The following is a 22,029-nucleotide window of genomic DNA, read 5'->3' as shown; positions in this document are numbered from 1 at the left end:
CACCACCCCCCTCATTGTCGTCAACAATGAAAACGACAGTTTTCAACAATAGTTGAAAACGCTGAGTCGAGTTTTGTTTTTTGTTTTTTTTAACTGTGAAGCCCCAATCAACACTCATTCTTTTGGACGCTGCTTAAATTTTTCATGGGTAATACGAATACTAGCGATACCAATTTTGAAAACTATGGAACATTATATAAACGAAAAAAACAAGGTTATAATCCCACCATGCAGAGATGAGCCCTATTAACAAACTTTTTGTATTCAAACTTTTCCCACTGTGAATAGTTTCCATTTTGATAGTTCTTTTAGACAGCCATTCTTTTTAACAACCAGTGCTTTTAAACAAAAATTACAGAAAGTATTAACAGTCCCTCTTTTTTTCCTCTAGCAGATGGGATCCAGAAATTGTTGTAGGAAGAAAGCGTCCTTAATTAAAAAAAAAAAAAAAAGTTGCACAGAAAAGTATTCAAAAAGAGAAATAGAAAACATTACGCCTTTATTTTGGTGAATTAGCAACAAAGAAAAGGATTAGCTTGAACGGGTTCTTTTCAAAAATATTTTTTTTCCTCTGGCTCCCGCTAGGGTGGAGGAAGTTGTCTCTGTTCGGAGAGGGTGGAATAGAGTGGAAGAACAAATAACTGGGAGGCTCTGCCTCTTTCGGGAGAGCGGGGGTCGGCTGCGGCCTGGGGGGGGGGGGAGGGGGCGGGCTGCAGAGATGGAGGCGGCCAGCAGGTGCCTGGGCTCCAGCCCCCTACCCCCACCCTCACCCCCTCCCTCATCCTCACCCAGAGCTTGGCCTCGCCCCCTGGCGGGCGAGCGTTAGGTGCCGAGGCGCGGGGGTGGGGGGCAGGAACCCCGCGGGCAGCGGGAAGGAGGCCGAGGGGGGCTGTCCGGGCCCGACATACACCGAGAGGTTGGCACTCCCCCGGCACCCCTAGTCCGCAGCCCCCAGGAATATGTCCGCGGCCGGGGCGCGGAGTAGAGCCCCGGGGAGGAGAACCGGGGGAGGGCGTGTGCAGTGGCGGCGGCGGCAGCGGCAGCGGAGCCGCTAGTCCCCTCCCTCCTGGGGGAGCAGCTGCCGCCGCCGCCACCATCAGCGCGCGGGCCGCGGCCGGAGCGAGCCCGGCGAGCGGCGCGCGCGGGGGAGGGCGGGGGCGGGGAGGGGGGTGGGCGAAGGGGGCGGGAGGGCGTGGGGGGAGGGTCTCGCTCTCCCGGCGACCAGAGCCCGAGAGGGAGACCCTGGCGGCGGCGGCGGCGGCGGCGGCGGCGCCTGACACTCGGCGCCTCCTGCCGTGCTCCGGGGCGGCATGTCCGAGGCTGGAGGGGCCGGGCCGGGCGGCGGCGGGGCAGGGGCCGGGCTCGGGGCGCTGCCCCCGCAGCCCCCCGTGCCGCCGCCCGCGCCGCCGCAGGGCTCCCCGTGCGCCGCCGCCGCCGGGGGCTCGGGCGCCTGCGGACCGGCGACGGCAGTGGCGGCGGCGGGCACGGCCGAAGGACCAGGAGGCGGCGGCTCGGCCCGGATCGCGGTGAAGAAGGCGCAACTGCGCTCGGCTCCGCGGGCCAAGAAACTGGAGAAACTCGGAGTGTACTCCGCCTGCAAGGTACTCGCTCGCCGCTCCCCGGCCGCCCAGGGGGGCTAGGGCCCTGCCTGCGGGACCCCCGCCCCCTCCCCCTCCAGCCCCCGTCCCCGCCTCCCTCCTCCCGCCTGGGGCCGCTGCACCGCGGAAGTGCTGCTGTCGCCCGCGCCCAATTAGCTGCTTCTCGGACCAGAGTCCTGTTGGGTTGGACGGAGGGGATCGCGGAGATCGGGAGCCTTTCATTCTTGCCCCCTCTGCGTCTGCGCTCCTAGGCTGCCCTGGGGCTTTGTTGCTCTGTAGAAGCTCGCCAGAGGCACCTTTCAGAGAGTGGAGCTGCGCTGAGTGGAGAGCGCCCCAGGGCCAAGGAAACCTCTTTTGGGGTATCTGAGCGCCCCCTCTTTCCCCGTCCTCTCCGCGTGTCCCATTGGGAGGAGCTGAGTGGAAAGAGTGAGAGTGAAATAGGCTTCAGGACTCCCAGCGCTTTGGGAGCTCGAAGGGGCGGAACGCGCGGGGAGGGAACGTGGGCACACACCGAGGCGAGGGTCCAGGAGCTCCCGGCTCCTTGGGCTGAGGGCGGAGGCGCTGCTGCGCGCGGTGACAGCCCGGTCATTATTGTATTATTACTTGTTTAGTTAAAACGCTGTCCCAGCTGCTCGAGGTGTAAACAGGATTTGGCAAGGTGACAGCCCAGCGCGGCGGGCCCTACTGCTCAGTTTGAGGACACGCGTTTCTTGCCATCCCCTTTGCGTCCCAGCTCTCGGCCCCCAGTAGCTCCTCAGCTGCAAATCCAGATGTGGGCGCCGTGCTCCCAGGGTGAGAGGATTGGCCGAGGCCGCGGGGCAAGCTGGCCCTGCGCTGTCAGCAGTGGCTTTGTTTTGACAGGGTGACAGCTGAGGGGGGCGGGGACTTGGCCTTGTCAGCTCCTGCGGCCTGTGGCTGAGGCGGGGAAGAGACACTCACTCACACACCTCCCATGTATCTCCGGCCTGCTGCAAACAGGGTCAAGTTCCCAGATTCCAGATTCCCACAACTAAGCTCCAGGGGCCACTTCTGAATTTTAATGTAAAGATTATTAATCCTGCTGGAACCTCTCTTCCAAGCGAAGCTGTTTTTAGTATTTACTGGAGCCTCTCAACCTCGGGAGAAGTCTGTGCTTACCCTTTTCCCCACACCATTCACATCCTCACCTATATGTTGAATGCCTACCGTGTACTTAACGCTATATGGGTTTAATAAATATTTGTTGGACAAATGTAGGATCTAGCTCTAGTGCTTTTCAAACTTTAAGGTGCATAGGAATCACCTGGGGGAACTGTTAAAATTCTAATTCTGAATCTATAGGCCTGGGTGGGGGCCCCGGCGAGATTCTGCATTTCTAATGAGCTCTCAGCAGATGTGATGCTGCTCCAGTAACCACACTTCAAGGAGCAAGTCCCTAATTCAGACCCGGGCAGTATATTATAATCCCTTTCGAATTCGGTCAAGAAAGCACACTGCCCTCCTCTGAGAGCAATACATGGTTGGTATTTGTGGAGGACTGCGAAAAAGATAGAGGGGAGTATACTTCTAAGAAGGGTGATGGGCCAAGAGGTGGTTATAAAAAGACATTAAGACTAATAGCAAGACCTGGAGTGCAGTGGGCAGAAGGGAGAACTGTGCCCACAAATGAAAATAAGCTCAGGTCCTTGGTGGACCTGACGTTCCGCAGCCAGAATGGGCTCACATAGGAACTGTCAGTTCAGCTTTTCTGTCCTGGCTTTTTATTGGGTTCCCATGAATAACACTTTCTTTCCCAGCTGCCTGCTATTGCCTTAATACCTGAAAACTTCCCTGAAGTTTTGGTTCCCCAAACCATGAGCCTGTGTTATGTGCTCTGCATTGGTATTTTTGATCCTTTCAGATTTCCAGGAGTGAAATATTAGGCCCTTTTCTAACATTTGTGATTTGAGGGGCCCTGTTCACATTAACAACCAAACTTTCAGGAAGGGAAAACTTCTCATCAGAGGCCTCTTTTTCTGGTCCTGGGAGACTCTGGAAGTGTCTGTTTTCATTTGCTCATTCATTCACTAAATATTTAGAGGAGTCTCAACTAGGTGCCAGGCATTGTGCTGGATGCTGGGACTATGACCCCCAGAATGTGTCTTTCTGGAGCTACTGAGTGTATGTGTATGTGTGCGTGCATGTGGGCATGTATGGGTTTTCAGGCCCAGGGAGGTGGGCAGTGAACCATTTACAATGATGGGGGGGAAAACCTGCTTTCTCAAGGTGGTGTTAGAACTCAGAGGAGAGCAGTTCTTGGGCTGGAGCATGGGTGGGGTAGGAATGGCTTCCTGGAGGAAGTGTCAGCGGGTGCTAAGGACTCTTGGCAGCACAGGGTGGGGTGACGCGAAGCTTCTTGAAGTGGAGAAACTGAAAGCACTTGTGAAAGCTTGGAGCTGGGCCAGAAGGAGCTAATACCGCCTTGGCAGAGGCCACCAGGTTGGGGGGCAATGTGTGTGGCCAAGAAGGCATTGTGGAATCCAGGAATTTTAACCTGGGGAGTGACATTCTCTCTGATTTGCCTTTTTCCCCCCCTTCTTTTTCTTTATTAAACTGCTTTGTTGGGTGTGAGTGGTTCTTTCTCAGCTTGTCTCTATCCTTCACCTAAGAAAGCCCCAAAAGGACAGATTCCTCTGCCTTTTGTTACTGATGGTCCCCTTGGCAAATTGGGGGGAGTAGAGAGGTGAGAGAATGAGGAGGGACCTGGAAAGAGATGAGTAGTTTATTGGGGGCTATTAAAAGAAAAACAGGTCCCAGACCTGATAAAAGATCTGGCCTTTAAACTTCACAAATGAAACAGAAGGAGGAGGGAGCTAGTTCACAGCTCTGGTGGTATGCCACACCCTGGAGAGGAAAAAAAAAAAAAAAAGAAAGAAAGAAAGAAACAAACAAACTTGTTTTGCAGGATCCAGGGTAGAGTTCTTTGAACTATGTTCTGGCAAAGGTTGCTTCAGAGAGTCCCTTTGGTTCTGTGTGACCCAGTCAGAGTAATCATTAAAAATGTAGATCTAACTATGTTATACCTCTGCTTGAGACCCTTCATTTCCCTTTGCTGTGGTCCACAGTGCCCTGTATTGCCTGACCACTATTATGTCTGGCTCCTTTTCAGTCTAAGTGAGCATGGTTCCCTTCTACCTCAGGGCCTTTGCACATACTGTTTACTGGGATTAAAAGCTCTTCTTGACTCACTTTCAAATTAATTCCCAACTCTTCCTGCACATGTAACATTCCTTGAATTTCCTTTACCTGACTGGCCAGCCCTCCCATTGTAAATTGTTTGGCACCCTCTTGTGCTTATTTTTCCTTCCTAGTGCTTTTATCACAATTTTTAAGTGTGTGATTATTTGGTATGTGTTTGTCTCTGAAAGGATTCTAAGTGTTGTGGTTCTTCTTGACTGGGCAAATGAACAAGAGAAGAGGAAACTGAGGAAATTATTAGTTCTTAAGGAGAAGTAGTAGTGAAATTTTAGCCTGACTGCTTCTTGACAATTGGGTAGAGGGAATTCTTTAACATTATACATTTCTAGGTATCTCACAGGGGTCCACCGGACTGGGTTTTTAGTGTTACAGAAAAAACCCAAGTAAATGGATGGGTAGGCCAAATCTTAGTCTCCTTGAATTTAAGTATAATTTATCTACTAAAAAACCTCACTGACTCTTCCTAATGAAATAGGCCATTTATACCTGAAAGGAAGTACTAGGGTATAGTAACCAAGAGCATGTGCTTCTGTGTTTAGATTTCAGGATGTCCAGCAGTGTGACCTTGGACAGTAACTTTGCCTCAGCCTCCATTTCCTTGTGTGTAAAGTAGGAATAATACTACTGTCTCATTGCATAACAGGGAGGATTTAAACTGGGCTAATATGTATGAGGCATCCAGCTTTGTGTCTGGCCCATGGTAAGCCCCTACGGCAGTCCAGAGTGGGGAATACACTGCTAATGTAGAAGTCAGGAAGGAACGTAGGATTTAGAGAATCTCAGATCTCAGCTCTGCCACTGTGTGAGGCTGGGCCAAGTCATTCAGTTTTTCCCTGAGCCTTGATGACTTCCTCTATAAAATGGAGACTATAACTTCAACCTTGAAGTTAAAAGAGAAAGGGTCCTCCAAAGTTCCTGGAACCTAAAAGTGTTGGATTGATGCTGGGTAAGTGGAATTGCTGCATTGTCTGTCAGTCAGTGGCCACAGAGCATTGATGGAGAACCTAGTTGCTTTGATTCTGGGCTGAATGCCATACTTGAAGTGTGACACGGGCTATAAAATTAGGCTTCACTTAAAAAAAAATAATGGTTTATAATCTAAAAGTAACACTGATTGTAGAATATGCAGAGGACAGAGGCAGAGAAAAATTACCTGCTTACCAGCTAGGAGCTGGTGAATGGGGCACTAGAGCAAGCCTTAAAACCGTGGAGAGCCCACAACACCGTTGTATTTGTCAGTCACTCCTCCAGAGAGCAAATTTCTTTTTCAACTGTCAAAATCTTGAGCAGTGGATCTTACCCAGAAGCTATTTTTATCCCCAACTCCCCAGGGTATATTTGGTGATGTCCGGGGGCATTTTTGGTCATTGTCAATGTGGGTGAAGGAGTGTTACTGGCAAGTAGTGAATAGAGGCCCAGGATGTTACTAAGTATCCCACTCTGCGCAGGCCAGACTGCGCAACAGTTATCTGGCCCCAAGTGACAGTAGTGCTAGAGTTGAGAAAACCTGTTTTAGAGGAAAACTGTATTGACCCATAATACCGTGAATACATTTGCAACATAGGAAAAAGTAATGCTTTTAAGGTTAATTTGCATAACACTTGAAACCTGAAAAATGTCACTTTGTGAATCATGGGGCATATTTCTAAACAGCTTTACTGTGGTATAATTTATAGATCATAAAAGTCACCAGCTGTAAGTGTGCAGTCAGATGCTTTTGAGTTAAAGTACATAGTTATGTGTCCATCACTACAGTTTAGTCTTATAACTCTTCTGTCTCCCTAAAAACTTTCCTCTGTCCTGGGCACCTCTTTAAGATGATACTTTGTATCAATTCACAGCTTGCAAGCAGAAACCAAATTAAAAATACCTTTTTGGAGACTTGTAAGTATGTATGCTGTATGATTACAGCAAAGCACAAAACAGGGAGGGGTGTAGATACAATATTTTTTTTTTTGGTTTTTTGTTTTGTTTTGGTTTTGGTTTTTAGATGCAATGTTTTTAAAAGAGTGGTCTTCAGCCACAAAAATCTATAGCATACAGCTATTTCACGTGTGGTGACTTCTGGAAGAGGCTGTGGTATTGTGGAGCCAGGCACACATAGGAAAAATATTTGGCAGGAGCAATACAAACAGCCGGAGAGAAAGATGACCAAATTAAATTGTTTCCTCATAAACTTTCAGGGAAGATGGAAATTCAAGCCTGCAAAGCCTTCAGATTGCGATTTGCAGCTTTATGTAATTGAGAAAGTAGTTTACAGGGCAAAAGAGAACAAAAATCTGCTGAGGAGTGTTTTGTTTTCGGAAGCATGTGCTTGCAAATAGCGTTTGGTGATGCAGTGCTGGTGTGTTGTTTTGATTTTGATTTTTTGGGGGTGGATTATTTTGTCTTTTTTTTTTTTTTTTTTTTAACACTGAGCAGGTCTAAACCTGATTACCTGTCCACATAGGCAGGACTTAATTCTATTTCTGTCAGGTAAATCCCCAGGTCTAACCTATCATAAAGGAGTATTGAGGGTAAAATACCCAGTTTCATGTGAGGTAACTTGGAACGATCAGAACATCTGCTTCTCAGATAAAAGATTTGGATACTCTGATCAGTGCCAATAAAACTCGGATTTCCAAGGCTCAGTGCCTTCTGATTTAGTTCGCTCCCTGCTCCAGCAGAGGAAGGTTGTTATTTAGGAATGCTTGTCAACCGTTTCTTACTTTTAATGGTTTCCTCCTCCTAATCTGATTCAAACTCAAAGCACCTGTGGCAGCACTGGAGGCGGGCTGACTGGCCAGCTACCTGAGCATACTGGGAGAATCCTCCTCCTTCTCCCTCTGTGCTAGGTGCCTTCGGGCAGCCACGAAACAGTGTCCGGCAAGTGAGGTCGGAGTCGGGGCCCGCCTCATCCACTTACTGTGAGGATGGAGTGGGTTAGCGTATGGGAGAGTTCTAGGATACAGGTAGCCCACCTACGTTAGTTTTAGTTTGCTTTTGGAGACTTTTCACGGGTATCAGCTGTTTTGTTGATGGTGTTTTGCCACAGTGTTATGTGCCTTGTGTCATTTGATTCTTCTACCTGGGGCAAGAGGAAGGTAAGGAAGGTCATTTTACTAGCAGGGAACCAAGACCCAAAGAGGTTAAGCAGCTTCCTCAAGGGCAGTGGTTGCTCAGGGAAGAGCTGGGCCATGTAGTCGATTTTCTATCCAGTGCACGATTATTGCATCCCCATTCCAAACTTGCACATGGGGTGAAGGGGATGGTCTTCTCAGTGGTTTACAAAGAGGATTTCGGTTCAGGCGTTCCATGGTTGTCATTTGACTTTTATTGTTAGTCCTTTTGCGAGGTATGTTCAAAGGCTTTTCTAGTTCATTGAAACTGTGCAGGCCATAAAGCAGACAAAATAAGCGTTTTTTATTACTGGCCTAGGGCAGACAGATGCATGCCCTTGATTGTTTTAAAGCTGACAATCAAGAATGGTCACTGTGCTGGCCCATTAGAATTCCTCATTGAAGGAAGATGAAAGTGGTGGCTACCCAGGCCGTGGAAGGTGCTAGATGTACCAGAGAGGTATGGAATTGGCTTTCTTGGACTTCTAGAAGTCCCAAAACAGCTCCGTGGGAGACTGTACACAAAGCACTATTATAGCGCAATTTGAAGGAAAGTCATTTTTTCCTTCATTTTATTATGCAGACAGTAATGTGCTCATATCATAAGCATATAGCTTGGTGAATTTTCACATAGGCACGTGGCCATGCAGCTGCCACTCAGAGAAAGCTGTCGAGCATTTCCAGCACCTCTCAGGCCCCCTGCTGTCTCCTCTCACCTCTGGTAACCCTTATTCGTTATTATTAGAGATCACTTTTGCTTTTCTGAAATTTGACGTAAATGGAATCATGTGGTCTGACTTCTTTTGCATCTGGCTTTTGTCACTCACATGATGTCTGTGAGCTGCATCCCTGTTACTGCATAGAGTAATTTGTAAAGACACATGTTCTTAATGTAAAAACGAGTTTAAAAGTCGCCAACCATTTTCAGGAATGAAGTCTTAGGATGTGGACAACTTCCTAACATGAACTTTAATGAAATCTTTGAAGGAGAAGATGGGAATTTGATATTTTAGAATTTAGCATATGTGCAAGTTCTTGGAATACAGGGAAGAACCCATGAGGGCAGGAATGGGGACAAGAAACCAAGGATGGCTGTAGATAAGCACTGGGACGGAGGAGGGGCAGAAGGCTAGGGAGGTGGGTGCTGGGGGCCTGTGATGTCACAGCTGGTGGAATGCCCAGCCTGAAAAGTTCCTTTGCCTCTGGAATCTGTATTGGTGAGTCCTTACTCGTAAATCTACGTGTGGAGCCCTGCTGTCCCACAGCCTTGGTTCTGGAAGATGTCTAGAATTATCTGTCGTATCCTGCAAGCCATGCAGAACCATACGTGTTGGGAGCTGTGGCAGAGTTTCTAGAGGGTTGGCTACAGCCCAGCACCTAACACTCTGGTAGGCATTGACATCTCTGTGTTGTGTTGTGTGTTGGCCTATGGGATGGAGATGCAGGAAAGAGAGCATTTTCCTTCACCCCCCTTCCCCTCACATCCCCAGTACCCGGACGTGTGAAGCCATCTCTTTTCAGGAGTGGCAGTGAGGAACACATAATTACTCAAAACATAATTTTGGCATAACAGCTCTTCTTTGAAAACTCCTGTGAAATATGTAAACTTACTGTTTAACGGAATCATATGGACTGTCCACTTATGAAGTAATCTGTTCTGTAGTTGATGTATTTAACACAACAGGATTTTTGTCTTTTTAATTTGTGTGTGCATGTACGTGGACATGTTACATTATCTTGCCATTTATTCTACATTTATTACCGTGGGCTGCTTTAAATTTCTGCTTAGGTAGCTCTTGTCTAAATTCCTTATGACAATTCACTTTCCATCACAATTGAAATAGAATTGAATCTTTCTATATTTTTAAAGATTTATTTTTTTAGAGCAAGTGAGTGCACACACAAAGGGGAGGGGTGGGGGAAGAGGGAGAGGAAGAGGGAGAGAGAGAGGGTGCCTGGGTGGCTCAGTGGGTTAAAGCCTCTGCCTTCGGCTCAGGTCATGATCCCAGGGTCCTGGAATCGAGCCCCACATCGGGCTCTCTGCTCAGCAGAGAGCCTGCTTCCTCTCTCTCTCTCTCTCTGCCTGCCTTTCTGCCTACTTGTGATCTCTCTCTGTCAAATAAATAAATAAAATCTTTTTAAAAAAATTAAAAAAAAAAAAAGAGGGAGAGAGAGAATCTCAAGCAGACTCTGCTGAGCGGGGAGCTCAATGTGGACCCTGAGATCATGATATGGGCCAAAACCAAGAGTCAGATGCTTAACTGACTGAGCCACTCAGATGCCCCTTGAATCTGTATAATATTGAATTGCTCTCATCTCTGACACTCAGTTATATATGCTGATATCCCCTGCACTGCACACGCTTCTTCTCCACATTGGTGTGGCTTATTGTCAAGCCTCGTTCTGGTCTGCTCTCAAATACCAACTTTTCAGAGAAGCTTTCCTGACTACCCCCTCTCAGAAAAAGCAGCTCCCCATCACTCTTTAAGTTTACCTGATTTGTTTTCCTTTACTGCGTTTTTCAACACTTGGAAATCATACACACACACACACTCACACGCGCGTGCACGCGCGCGCACGCGAAATCATATTGTTTCTTTTGGGACACTAGGGACTTTGGTTTACTTCCTGTCCCAGGTCCGCTGACTGTGCTTTGCACATAGTAGGACTCAATACATATTTGTTGAATAAATGGATAATTTCATATTCACAGGCTTTGTGATATTGGAAGAGAGGAAATTGTGTTGTAGAAACAAAGTAACTGAGGTTCAGAGAGGTTTAGTAATGTGCCCAAAGCCACGTGGTCCCAGGAGCAGGGCAACCCCCCACACCCTGTCTGGAGCTGGAACAGCATCTTCTGACTCTACCTACAGAGCTAAGTGCAGTTCCCTTTGAGCTTACAACAGACCTGGTGACCTTCAGCACTTGTTTGATGGCCTGGATTTCGACAAGATGGAGCAAGGGGAGTCATCACACCTACTTTGATCCTTCTCTTGAGTGAAGGATGTGAGCTTCTCTGACCACCATTTCTTCTTCTGCAAATTGGAAGTAAATTCTTACATGGGAGTTGTGTTGTGAGACGAGCAGAGTTAAAACATACGAAGTGAGGGGTGCCTGGGTGGCTGAGTTGGTTAAATGTCTGCTTCCGGCTCAGTCATGATCCTATCTGTTGTCCCCATCAGGATTGAGCCCACATTGGGCTCCCTGCTCAGTGGGGAGTCTGTTTCTCCCTCTTCCCCTGCTCCTTCCCTGCTTGTGCTTGAGCGCTCTCACTCCTCACTCTCTCAAGTAAATAAGCAAAATCTTCTTTTTTTTTTAAAAAAAGATTAAATTAAAAAATATCTTATTTATTTATTTGACGGAGGGAGGCACAGCGAGAAAGGGAACACAGGCAGGGGGAGTGGATGAGGGAGAAGCTGGCTTTCCGCTGAGCAGTGAGCCGGATGGTGGGCTCGATCCCAGGACCCTGGGAACATGACCTGAGCCAAAGGCAGATGTTTAATGACTGAGCAAGCCAGGTGCCCCTAAATAAACAAATCTTAAAAAAACCAAATCCCAAAAACCTATGAAGTAAGAAAAAAGCCATACCATATATTCTAAAAGCCTATATGGTGTTAGTGAACTAGAAAAAAAATCATTTACAAAGACATGTTTGCTAACTGCTATTTATATTTTTTGTTGGTTTCCTGCCCACTTAAACTAAAGGTTACCATGGGCTTTCTTTAATATGTTCTTCTCTCTTTACCCAGATACCCAGACAGAGGGCTTATTATTTTTTTAATCAGGAGATGAATGCATGTATTTCGCAAAGAAGTGTGAATAATGTCTGTAATGATCCATTTGGAATGATATGCCACCCGACCTTAGGAGGAGGCTTTGAGTAATCTCTTCAGTGACTTCGGGGCAGGACACATGGGGTTGCTTCCATTAGTTCTCCACCCTCCTAGAAAGCCCCCATCATTGCATGCTGTCAGCCTGTGCAGCCTTCCACGAGCCTTCTGTGGTATGCCGGAGATTCCAGAAGTACAGGGATGAGATCTGAGTAGTATCATAGTGACTGATGGTGGCAGCTCTAATTTGCATTAGCTCTAACAAGCTGGTGTTGAAACTGGATGGCAGAATGCCAAGGAAGCCAAGGTCAGCATTACTTTGAAATAGCAAAGTGAGTCATGTAACCCAGGATTTGCACATACCCGCAGGACTACCTGACTCACCCCACCTCCGCCGGAGCATGAGTATTCGTTAGGTACCTGTGCCTAGGCTCTGCCCTGGTGGGTGGTGAGTGACAAAAGGAAGTGAAAGCCACAAGGATCCCCTCATCTTCCTGGGGAGACAGGTCTAGAGGGAAAGAAAAATTTAAGCGAATGATCAAACATGAAGTCAACACAGAGGAAAACCCCTTATCAGTTGGGGCAGGTAGAGGTGTAGGAGAGAGGCTCAGCCCAAGTGGAGCAATGGTGTAAAACTGCAGAGAAGCAGAAGTGAAGGGAGCAAGACATCAGAGTGGTTTGGAGCGTGGACCCAGAGAACTGACTGCCTGGGTTTGAATACTGATGTGCTGCTTCCTCGCTGTGTGAGCACGGGGAGATGACTTACCCTTTACAAGCCTCAGATTTCGTAGCTGTAAAATGGAGAGCGTGATATTGTCAACTTCACCCATTCATTCAACAAACTGTTATATCATGTATCATGAGCCAGGCATTGATTTAGATGCTGGGGATACAGTAACAGATGGGTTTTTACTCTTGCATAGCTTGCTTCTGGTAGCAGAAGCAGACAGTAAACAAGAAAATAACAGAAAGTTGGTAAGTGCCACATGCCACACAGAGAATGAAAACAGAGAAGTAAATGAGAGTGCCTGGGGAGTTCTTCCAATACATGCCCAGAAAGGTGTCTCTGTGGATGGGACCTGGTCTGGGGCCTGAATGATAACAAAAAGCCAGCCATTGGGTGTGTGTGTGTATGTATTTGTATGTGTGTGCAGAGGGTGCCAGGTGGGGAATGCAAAGACTTGGGGGTAGAAATGGCTTAGCATACTCAAGGGTGGCCAGGTGTCCCTTGTGGCTAGATGGGGGCAAGGGGAGGAGCGCAGGAGATGAAGGGAGAGGTAAATGGGGCTAGATGGCTGAGTATGTGTAATTTTCACACGGTGAAATGATTTGATTTCTAGTTCTGTTCGTTTTTACCGAATGCATATCAAGACCCAGAGCATTTTAATCACCATAGAAAGTTTCCTTTTGCCCCTTGCTGTTCAAATGCCTCTCAATTAGAAGTAACCACTAATCTGCTTTGTGTCACAATATATGAGTTTCGATACTCTAGAATTTCACGTAAATGATGCCACACACTACACACTGTTCTTCCATTCAGTGTGGTCTGAGATTCATCCATGCTGCATGCCTTAGTGGTTAATTTCCTTTTATTGCTGAGGTACTGCACTGTACGGATGTACTGGTTTGTTTGTCTCTTTACCTGCTGTTGGGCATCTGGGCTGTTTCAGATGGATTTGGAAAAGATTTGGGTCTTAAAGCATCCCCTTTGGCTGCTTTGAGGAGAGTCAAGTGTGCAAGAGAAGGAGATCCAATTGAAGTTACGGCAGTATAGATGGCAGCAGGGTAGACGGCGGATGGAGGCTTGCACGAGGGTGATGGTAGTGGAGGGGGAAAATAGCAGAAGCGACAGAACTGGATTTGTTGTGGGAGGTGGTGTAAGCAAAAGACAGAAAGGAGCCAAAGGTCTAGGATTTTAGTTTGAGCAATGGAAAGGATAGTAGCTCCATTTACAAAGTTGGTCAGGACCTCCAGCACAGCTGTTCTAGAAGTGGGCAAGCATCAAGAGTCCTTTTTCCGGATGTGTTAAATTAGGTGTGTCTTTTAGTAGTCAAGTGTTTTGATAATAAAATGAGATAATCCACTTAGCTAGTTTAGTGTGGTGTCTGGAATAGTCGAAGTGCTGGAAAAATGGTATCTGCCGTTTCAGTTAAAAGCAGAGCTAAATGGTAACTACTGATCTTAATAAAGAGATCAGCCAAATCAAAGAAAAAGGAAAAACAAGTACACAGGGATTGTTGGGGGTGGGGGTGGGAAGGAACCTCTGTCTGGGTAAAGAAGAAACCAGCTGATAGAAAGTCTTGAATTTCAAGTAGAAAATTTTGGACTGAATTCATTTAATAGTAGCGAGTCTTTGCACTTTAAGAAGGAGGAACCCCAAGATATTTGAGAGTGCCAGCGAGATGTTCTAGGTTTTGGTTTTGGCTCTCTGCTTCTTTGCCAGCTGGGGTAACTCAGGCAAGCCACACCCCTAATGTAAGCATTGAATTACTTGTCCTGTGGAGTTATTGTGGGGGAGGGAATAAGATGGTGTTGGCTATAATTGCCTTGGGAAGTATTAGGCAGGAATGCTGGACGTTGTTAGATGGCATTTTAGAGTAGAGTGATGGGTTCCATGCATTTTAGATGGAGCGAGAGTGGGGATGTATTCAAAGTGAGAAGGAAGCTGTTTTTTCTGACCGGCTGTCGAAGGCCTGACCCAGGGCCCTGCCAGTGAGAATGGAGAAGATGTCAATCTGGGAGAGACTTGGAAAGAAGAGTCAGATAGCCTTGGGTGAGGGCAGTGAATGCAGATGTACTGAGCCTCAGGAACTGGGAGAAAGGTGGATGGCACTGAAGGGGATAGGCTAATTGAAAAGAGGTGTTGGGGTTGAGGGTTAGCCTGACACTGACTTCCTGGGCAGAGATGAAGGGTGTGGAAAGTTGGGGACGCAGCCTGGAAGTTTTGGTTTGCAGGTTGGGCTGGTTGTGTGGGGTTGCCGAGCCTCAGCCCAAATAATGCTGGGTATACCATGAGAGTGTGAGCTGTCCAGAGAAGCAGCATATGTGGCGCTGTTTGTTTTGCTCATCCCGCTGACCTGGTGCCTGAACAACAGGCTTGGAGTGAAAAATTCTGTCCGTCAGCCGGTTGTCCGGCCTGCTCCATGTCAGCCAAGCAGTTTAACAAGTCTTTCCACTGGTGAGGACTGAGCTATCTGTGCTGGCAAGAAGAGACTCAGGGATTGCCTGGGTTTAGGGTTCTGGGGCACCAGTTTCTTGGCCTTGGTGTCATTCAGGGCCTCTTGAGGCCCTTCCAGGGGAGAGGCGTGCTTGGGTTGGTCGTAGAGGCATGACTTAGTTGTGGTGCAGGGTCTGGCCCATCCCTAGGCCATTTAATAATGCTGGAGTTATTTAGCAGCTCTTTAGATAATGCCTAAAGGTTGGGCCTTTCATTCATTCAGACCTGATTATTTAGCATAAGGAGGGCAGTTTGTGATTGAGCTCCAGCCCAGGCCTAGGATTCCTTCCAGACAGTGAAGTCAGGAAGGTTTTCTGTTGATAGGATGTTGGAGTCGTCTTGGAGAGCTTGGAAGATGAGCGTTTAAATAGAGTGTTAATACCTGGGTCATTTTCTCATGGCATAGTTTCCATTCTCCTTCTGTATCCTTGACCACTTTGCAGTATTTGCTTTGTGTTCTCGTGACTTCCCAGACCAAAATGGCACTGTTCATTAAGGTGTTCAGAGACGTTTCTGCCTGAATTAGCACGCTGGTTATCTTTTCTCCCCTTCCACTTCTGTTTTTACTTTCAATTCCGGGCAAATATATCTCCTGAGGAAAGTCTCCCACACCCACTCCCACCTTCTCCTTTTCTCTTACACTAAGAGTACCCAGATTTTGGGGGCACCTGTCTGGCTCGGTGGAGCATGCCACTCTTGATCTTGTGGTGAGTTCGAGCCCCACGTTGGGTACAGAGATTACTTAAAAATAAAAATCTTAAAAAAAAAAAGTATCCAGTTTTTTAAAATCCCAGTTTCAAGTCCTAGCTTTATGGTGTCTCCTGGATTTCCAGGTACAACTGTGTGAACTGGAAGGATTTTCACGTGGAGAAAGAATTTCTGTCCCAGAAAGGATTAGCTAGCCATTTACATTTAAACTGAATATGGAAAACTGAAGCTCATCTTGGGAAAAGAGGAAGGTGTCAGCACTTCCCTCAGACCACTTTCTTCTTTCAGGTCTTTGCTTCTCCACGTGGGGTCCTCACCTGGGAACTTTTTAAGAAAAGCAGGATCTTGGGCTGCACCTCAGACTTACTGAATCTGAATCTGAATTTTAAGATTTCCTGGGTGATTCAGGAGCAGATTAAAGTTTGAGAAGCCCAGCTCCAAATCCCAAGAGCATTATCCAAATTGCTTCGAAAGCAGTTGGCTTCCAAATTTATTGGGATCACAACTGCTTTCAGGACTTCAGGTGTTGTTGTTTGAAAATAGGATTAAAAGATATATATATATATATATATATATATATATATATATATATATATATATTTATTTATTTATTTTTTTCCCCAGAGTAACACGTGCACACCATTTAGAGGAAAATTCAGACAGCTCACTACAGTGGCAAATGAAAATGTTAGCCCTCTCCCCCAACCTCCTGCATCCTGGCTTTCACTCCCTTTCTTGAATCTGCAGAATGAGTCTGTCTCCTCTCCCTCCCCCGCAGACTGCACCCTACAGTTTATACTACAATCCAAGGAGCGCAACTAGATTCACTGTACAGAAATCCATTTAGAGTCCGGTTAGGCTTGAATTGAAGCTGTGAACATGCCAGAAAGTTGGATGTCGGCAAGTCTAGAGTGTTGAATGAGAGAGCCCAAAAGAAGTACCAGTGAATACGGCTTCATTATTAGCAAGTTTTTTTTTTTTCATTATTAGCAAGTTTTAATTGTTTCAAAGTCTCCATTCATTTTAAAAACAGGGCAACCTACTTAATGACTTATTCCCATCATTCCTCTTTTGCCAAGACAAATTCTGACAGTGGAACTGTGGCTACCTAGACACTGACTTATTTTGCCTTTTCAGATCAGGGGAGGACAAGGATGGAGACCCCCATTTGCTGGTCTTCCCCCCTCTCTCAATATTAAAGAAGCTTATTAAGCTTCTTTAATGTTGAGGAAGCTTATTGAGCTTCTTTAATATTGAGAAGAAAATATACCTCAATTTTGGGACGCATTTTTGGCAAAATTTTGCAGAAGACCTGTATTTGAAAGGATAATTAGTTATTAGCAGTTCTTGCCTTTTAATTTTTAAAATTTTATACTTTTAAAGACTTATTTATTTTAGTGGGAGGGGAGATCAAGCCCACTCTATGTTGAACTTGGAGCCCATCTCAGGGCTCAGTCCCATGACCTTGAGATCACAACCCAGGGCAGAATCAGACACTTAACCAGCCCTGCAACCCATGTGCCCCAGTTCTTGTCTTTTTAAAAAACTTTAGTGAGATATAATTGGATGCCCTAAAAGTCTGTGGTTTTAAGTTTACAATTCAATGACTTTTAGGAAAATTAAGTTTTAGATTTCCATCTCCCCCAAAAGATTCTTATGTCCATTTGCAGTCAAACCTGTTTTCACTTCAGCCTCAGACAAACCAATCTACTTTCTGTGTCTATATATTTGCCTTTTCTGGAACTGATACAAATGGAATTATACAGTATGGGCCTGGCTTCTTATACTTAGCATAATGTTTTGAAGCTCATTCCTATGGAATATATATCACCATCTCATTCTTTTTTAATGCCAGATAATATTCTCCTTTGTGGAGATCCTTATTTTGTGTATGTATTCACCAGTTGATGGACATTTGAATGTTTTCCACCTTTGGCTAGCTGGTATGAATCATGTTGAGTGGACATGAGCGTGCAAAGGTTTGTATGGGTATAGGTTTCATTTCTCTCAGGCAGCTACTTTGGTATAGGTTTGAGGGCATTATGGTAAATTTATAACTTCCAAAAACACCTTTTTTTAAGTTGTGGTAAAATACACATCACATAAAATGTACCATCTTAACCATTTTTAAATGAATTATTTATTAGCATTAAGAAACTCATGTTGTTGGGGCACCTGGGTGCTACCTGGGTGGCTCAGTCAGATAATCATCTGTCTTTGGCTCAGGTCATGATCTCTGAGTCCCAGGATGATTGGACTCTGCCCTCAGAGGGGGGGGTCTCGCTGTCCTACTGCCCCCTCCCCACTTGGGCTCTCTCTCACTCTCAAATAAATAAAATCTTCTAAAAAAGAAGAAAGAAGAGACACTCATATTGTGGTGCAGCTCTCACTAACGACCAGTATCTACGAACTGAATATCATCTTCCCAAACTGAAACTTTATACCCATTCAACAATAATTCTCATTCTTCCTTGTCCTCAACTCCTGGCAGCCATCATAGCCTACTGACTTTTCTGTGATCTGTCTACTCTAGGCATCCCAAACAAATGAAGCCATACAGTGTTTGTCCTTTTGTGACTGGCTTATTTTACCTAACACATTGCCCTCAGGGTTCATCCATATTGAACCATGTGTCAGAATTTCTTTTCATTTTTAAGGCTGAATAGTATTCCCTTCTGTTATATACTACAGTTTGTTTATCCATTCTCTGTCAGTGGACACTTGGGTTACTTCTACGTTTTAGTTATTACAAATAGTGGTTTTGTGAACTTGAGTGTGAAGTTAAATATTTAAGTTCCTACTTTCAATTCTTTGGGGTATATACCCAGAAGTGGAATTGCTAGATCATATGGTAATTCTATTTTTAATATTTTGAGGAACTGTCATACTGTTTTTCATAGTGCCTGGCCAATTTTCCTTTCCACCAACAATGCACGAAAGTTCCTGTTTCTCTATTTCTCTACATTCCTACTAGCACTTGTTCTTTTCAGTGTTTTTGTTAATAGCCATCCTGATGAGTATGAGGGGATATCTCATGGTGGTTGTGATTTGCATTTTCTTAAGGATTAGTGATTTTGAGTATCTTTTCATGTACTTATTGACCATTTGTATGTCTTTAGAGAAATGTCTGTTCAAGTCTTTTGTCCATTTTTTTCTATTAGGTTGTTTATTCTTTTGTTGTTGGGTTGTAGGAGTTCTTTATATAATCTGGATATTAACCTCTTACCAGGTATTTGGGAGGGGTTTTTTTGGTTTGTTTTTGTTTTTTAAGATTTATTTATTTATTTATTTAGAGAGAGATCACAAGTAGGTAGAGAGGCAGACAGAGAGGGGAGAAGCAGGCTCCCTGCCGAGCACAGAGCCGGATGCAGGATGCAGGGGCTCCATCCCAGGACCTTGGGATCATGACCTGAGCTGAAGGCAGAGGCTTAACCCACTGAGCCACCCAGGTTCCCTGTTTTTTTTTTTTTTTTGTTTGTTTTCTTTTTTTTTAAATTCTGTGGTTTGCATTTTCACTCTATTGATTGTGTTCTTTGATGCACAGAAGTTTTTAATTTTTTTTTAAAGATTTTATTTATTTATTTATTTGACAGAGAGATCACAAGTAGGCAGAGAGGCAGGCAGAGAGAGAAGGAAGCAGGCTTCCTGCTGAGCAGAGAGCCCAATGCGGGACTCGATCCCAGGACCCTGAGATCATGACCTGGGCTGAAGGCAGCGGCTTAACCCACTGAGCCACCCAGGTGCCCAGAAGTTTTTAATTTTGATTAAATCCATTTTTTTTTCTTTTGTTGCACGTGTTTTTGGTGTCCTATCAAGAAATTATTGCCAAATTCAATATCATGAAGCTTTTCTTCTGTTTTCTTTTAAGAGTTCTATAGTTTAGGTTTTACGTTTTAAGTCTGATCCATTCGGAAGTAATTTTTGTATGTAGTGTGAGGCAAGGGTCGAACAGCATCATTCTTTTGCAGGTGAATATCCAGTTTTTCTAGTTGTTGAAACTTTCCTTTCCCCATTGAATGGTTTTGGCAAAAATCATTTGATTTTTTTTTTTATTTTATTTATTTGACAGATGGAGAGATAGCCAGAGAGGAAACACAAGCAGGGGGAGTGGGAGTGGGAGAAGCAGGCTTCCTACTGAGCATGGAGCCCGATAGTGTGGCTCGATCCCAGAACCCTGGGATCACAACCTGAGCCAAAGGCAGCTGCTTAATGACTGAGCCTCTGAGATGCTTCAAAAATCATTTGAATTTTATTTGAGGGTTTATTTTTGGACTCTTTATTCTGTTCCATCAGTCTGTGTTTAAGAAACCACCAAAATCTTTTCTACATATTTTACATCCCCTCCAATACTGTTTGAAGATTCTCGTTTCTCCATATCCTTGTCAACATTTTTTATTGTCTGCTCTTTTGACTATAGTCATCCTTGAGGATATGAAGTTGTATCTCATAATGGTTTTGTTGACTTAAACATTCTACTTTGGTCTAACCCAGAGCGGAGAGGTAGTAAAATAGAGTGAGGACCTCCACGCACAACCACAGGACCACAGACACCTGCCTGAATATACCCAGTGCTTCTGCAGGATAGACTGAAAATGTTCAGGCAGATCTTAGAGCCTCAGTTTTCTCTTCTGAATAATGGGAATAATTAATACCTTCCTCATACAGAATGAGATAAGAACAACTGTTCAAGTGCATTTCTTATTGTGGGTGCTTGATAAATGTTGGATTCATAGTTTTACTCCATAAATTTCCCTTCAGTGTGTTCTTGCTCTGGGACATCCCTGTCACTGATTTCAGTTTTCTAGCAAATAGGGCTTCCCAGTATTTTAAGCACGACTGAATCCTTCTAGTCAGCTTGGCTGTCTTTCTCTTGTTCCTCTGGATGTCACCCAAATATCTTCACACCCATCTCATCGCCACTGAGTGAACTGTAAGCACTCTACTCACTTGTCTGTCTGTCCTCTGAGTCACGATGGCTTGTTTATCCAGTTCAACTTCCTTCTCATCCTCTGTCCTGGCTTCTGCAGACTACAACGGACGCTGTTGCATTCTTTTGCCATGTAACCCTGGATTCTACTGGGGCAAAACCATTTTTATCCTGGGCCTGTTGAAGCAATCCAGTGGCCTTTTCTTCTTGGTTCTGCTATATCTGTCTTGGGGGGGACGAAGTCATCTGGCAGCTTTCCCCTCCTTGTGCCGGGGTTGCTAGTTGCTTTGGTAATTGGCTTAGCAGCACAATCCCTAAAAGGTTGTCCTTCAGCTGGTACTTAGTTAAAGCCGCAGGCCAGTCCCCGTGGGAGTTCCCGTAGATAGCAGCTGTCTTGCCTAATTAAGGAGAGACTGGGAAAGGTGCTTTGAAGGAAAACTCTTATCTGGAAGAACAGTGGCTGGGCCTGCACATCTGGAAAGGAGATATAAAGGCCAAGGCAAAGGGCATGGGGTGGTAGCTTGGAACACATGGCAGAAAGTGCTTTGCTGGCTAATGGCATTGAATGTTTCCTAAAGGACTTAGTATGTCCTCTTTAGTAAACTGGGCAAGAAGTCCCACATGTATTAAATTTTTGTGCGCTGAGGTTTCCATGTTTCCCATGGTGCATGTACATGTGTAGGAAGTGCTCTGTATATCCTGCCCCACCCAGCCACCTCCAAAAAATCCTGAAACAAGTGAGCCAAGCTCAAGGAATTTCCAGGTATCTCAGAGGGGTATAACTTGAACCACTTAGAACCACTTAGAAAATGTTGGGACTATTCTAGGCATAAGCTGTAATGGTCTACAGCAAAGACTTGGGTTTTGGAGGGGGGATAGATTCCTTTTAAACTATACTGCAGTGATGTCCAATGGAAATATACTATGAGCCACATATATAACTGAACATTTTCTACTAGCCACGTGTATTAGTTTACTAGGACTGCTATAACAAATTATCACCAACAAGGTGGGTTAAAGCAACAGAAACTTCCCTTATTCACAGTTTTGGATGCCCGTGGTCTGAAATCAAGGTGTCAGCAGGCCACATACCCTCCAGAGGCTCTGGGAAGAATCCTTTTGTGCCTCCTGGCAGTCGTTGGCATTCCTTGGTGTGTAGATGTATCACTCCAAGGAATGAGTCTTTGCCTCTGGCTTCACATGGCCTGTGTATCTATGATCTCCCTCTCCTTTTTTTTTTTTTTTTTTTTCTTATGAAAGCACCACTTACTGGTTTCAGGGCCCTAAGTCCAAGATAATTTAATCTCAACATCCTTAAGTAATCATACCTGCAAAAATCATCTATATTCCAATAAGATCCCATGTGGGGCCCCAAGTGGACATGCACTTGGGGGGACACTGTTCAACCCACTCCAACACATTGAAAAAGGAGAGA

General features: G+C 45.4%; 1 protein-coding gene across 6 annotated transcripts in view; it reads left to right on the top strand.

The window, feature by feature from the left end:
- Window positions 1-1,188: 1,188 nt before the first annotated feature.
- KAT2B (lysine acetyltransferase 2B) overlaps window positions 1,189-22,029 on the top strand; it is a 101,806-nt gene continuing 80,965 nt past the window's right edge. For 4 of the 6 annotated variants that reach the window (XR_009350879.1, XM_059162504.1, XM_059162507.1 and 1 more), the window contains exon 1: window positions 1,189-1,601. Coding sequence is in view for 4 of the 6 variants with exons in the window: in XM_059162504.1 (XP_059018487.1) it covers window positions 1,311-1,601 (291 nt within the window). In the remaining 2 variants the exon portion in view is untranslated. Of the gene's footprint in view, window positions 1,602-9,195; window positions 9,301-22,029 lie in introns of those variants that run through there. The other 2 variants (XM_059162505.1, XM_059162508.1) reach the window with 2 other exon arrangements.

Source organism: Mustela lutreola, chromosome 2, assembly GCF_030435805.1.
Source record: "Mustela lutreola isolate mMusLut2 chromosome 2, mMusLut2.pri, whole genome shotgun sequence".
Lineage (NCBI taxonomy): Eukaryota > Metazoa > Chordata > Mammalia > Carnivora > Mustelidae > Mustela > Mustela lutreola.
The sequence above is the reverse complement of the archived record's forward strand: the minus strand, read 5'-3'. Positions and strand labels throughout refer to the sequence as shown.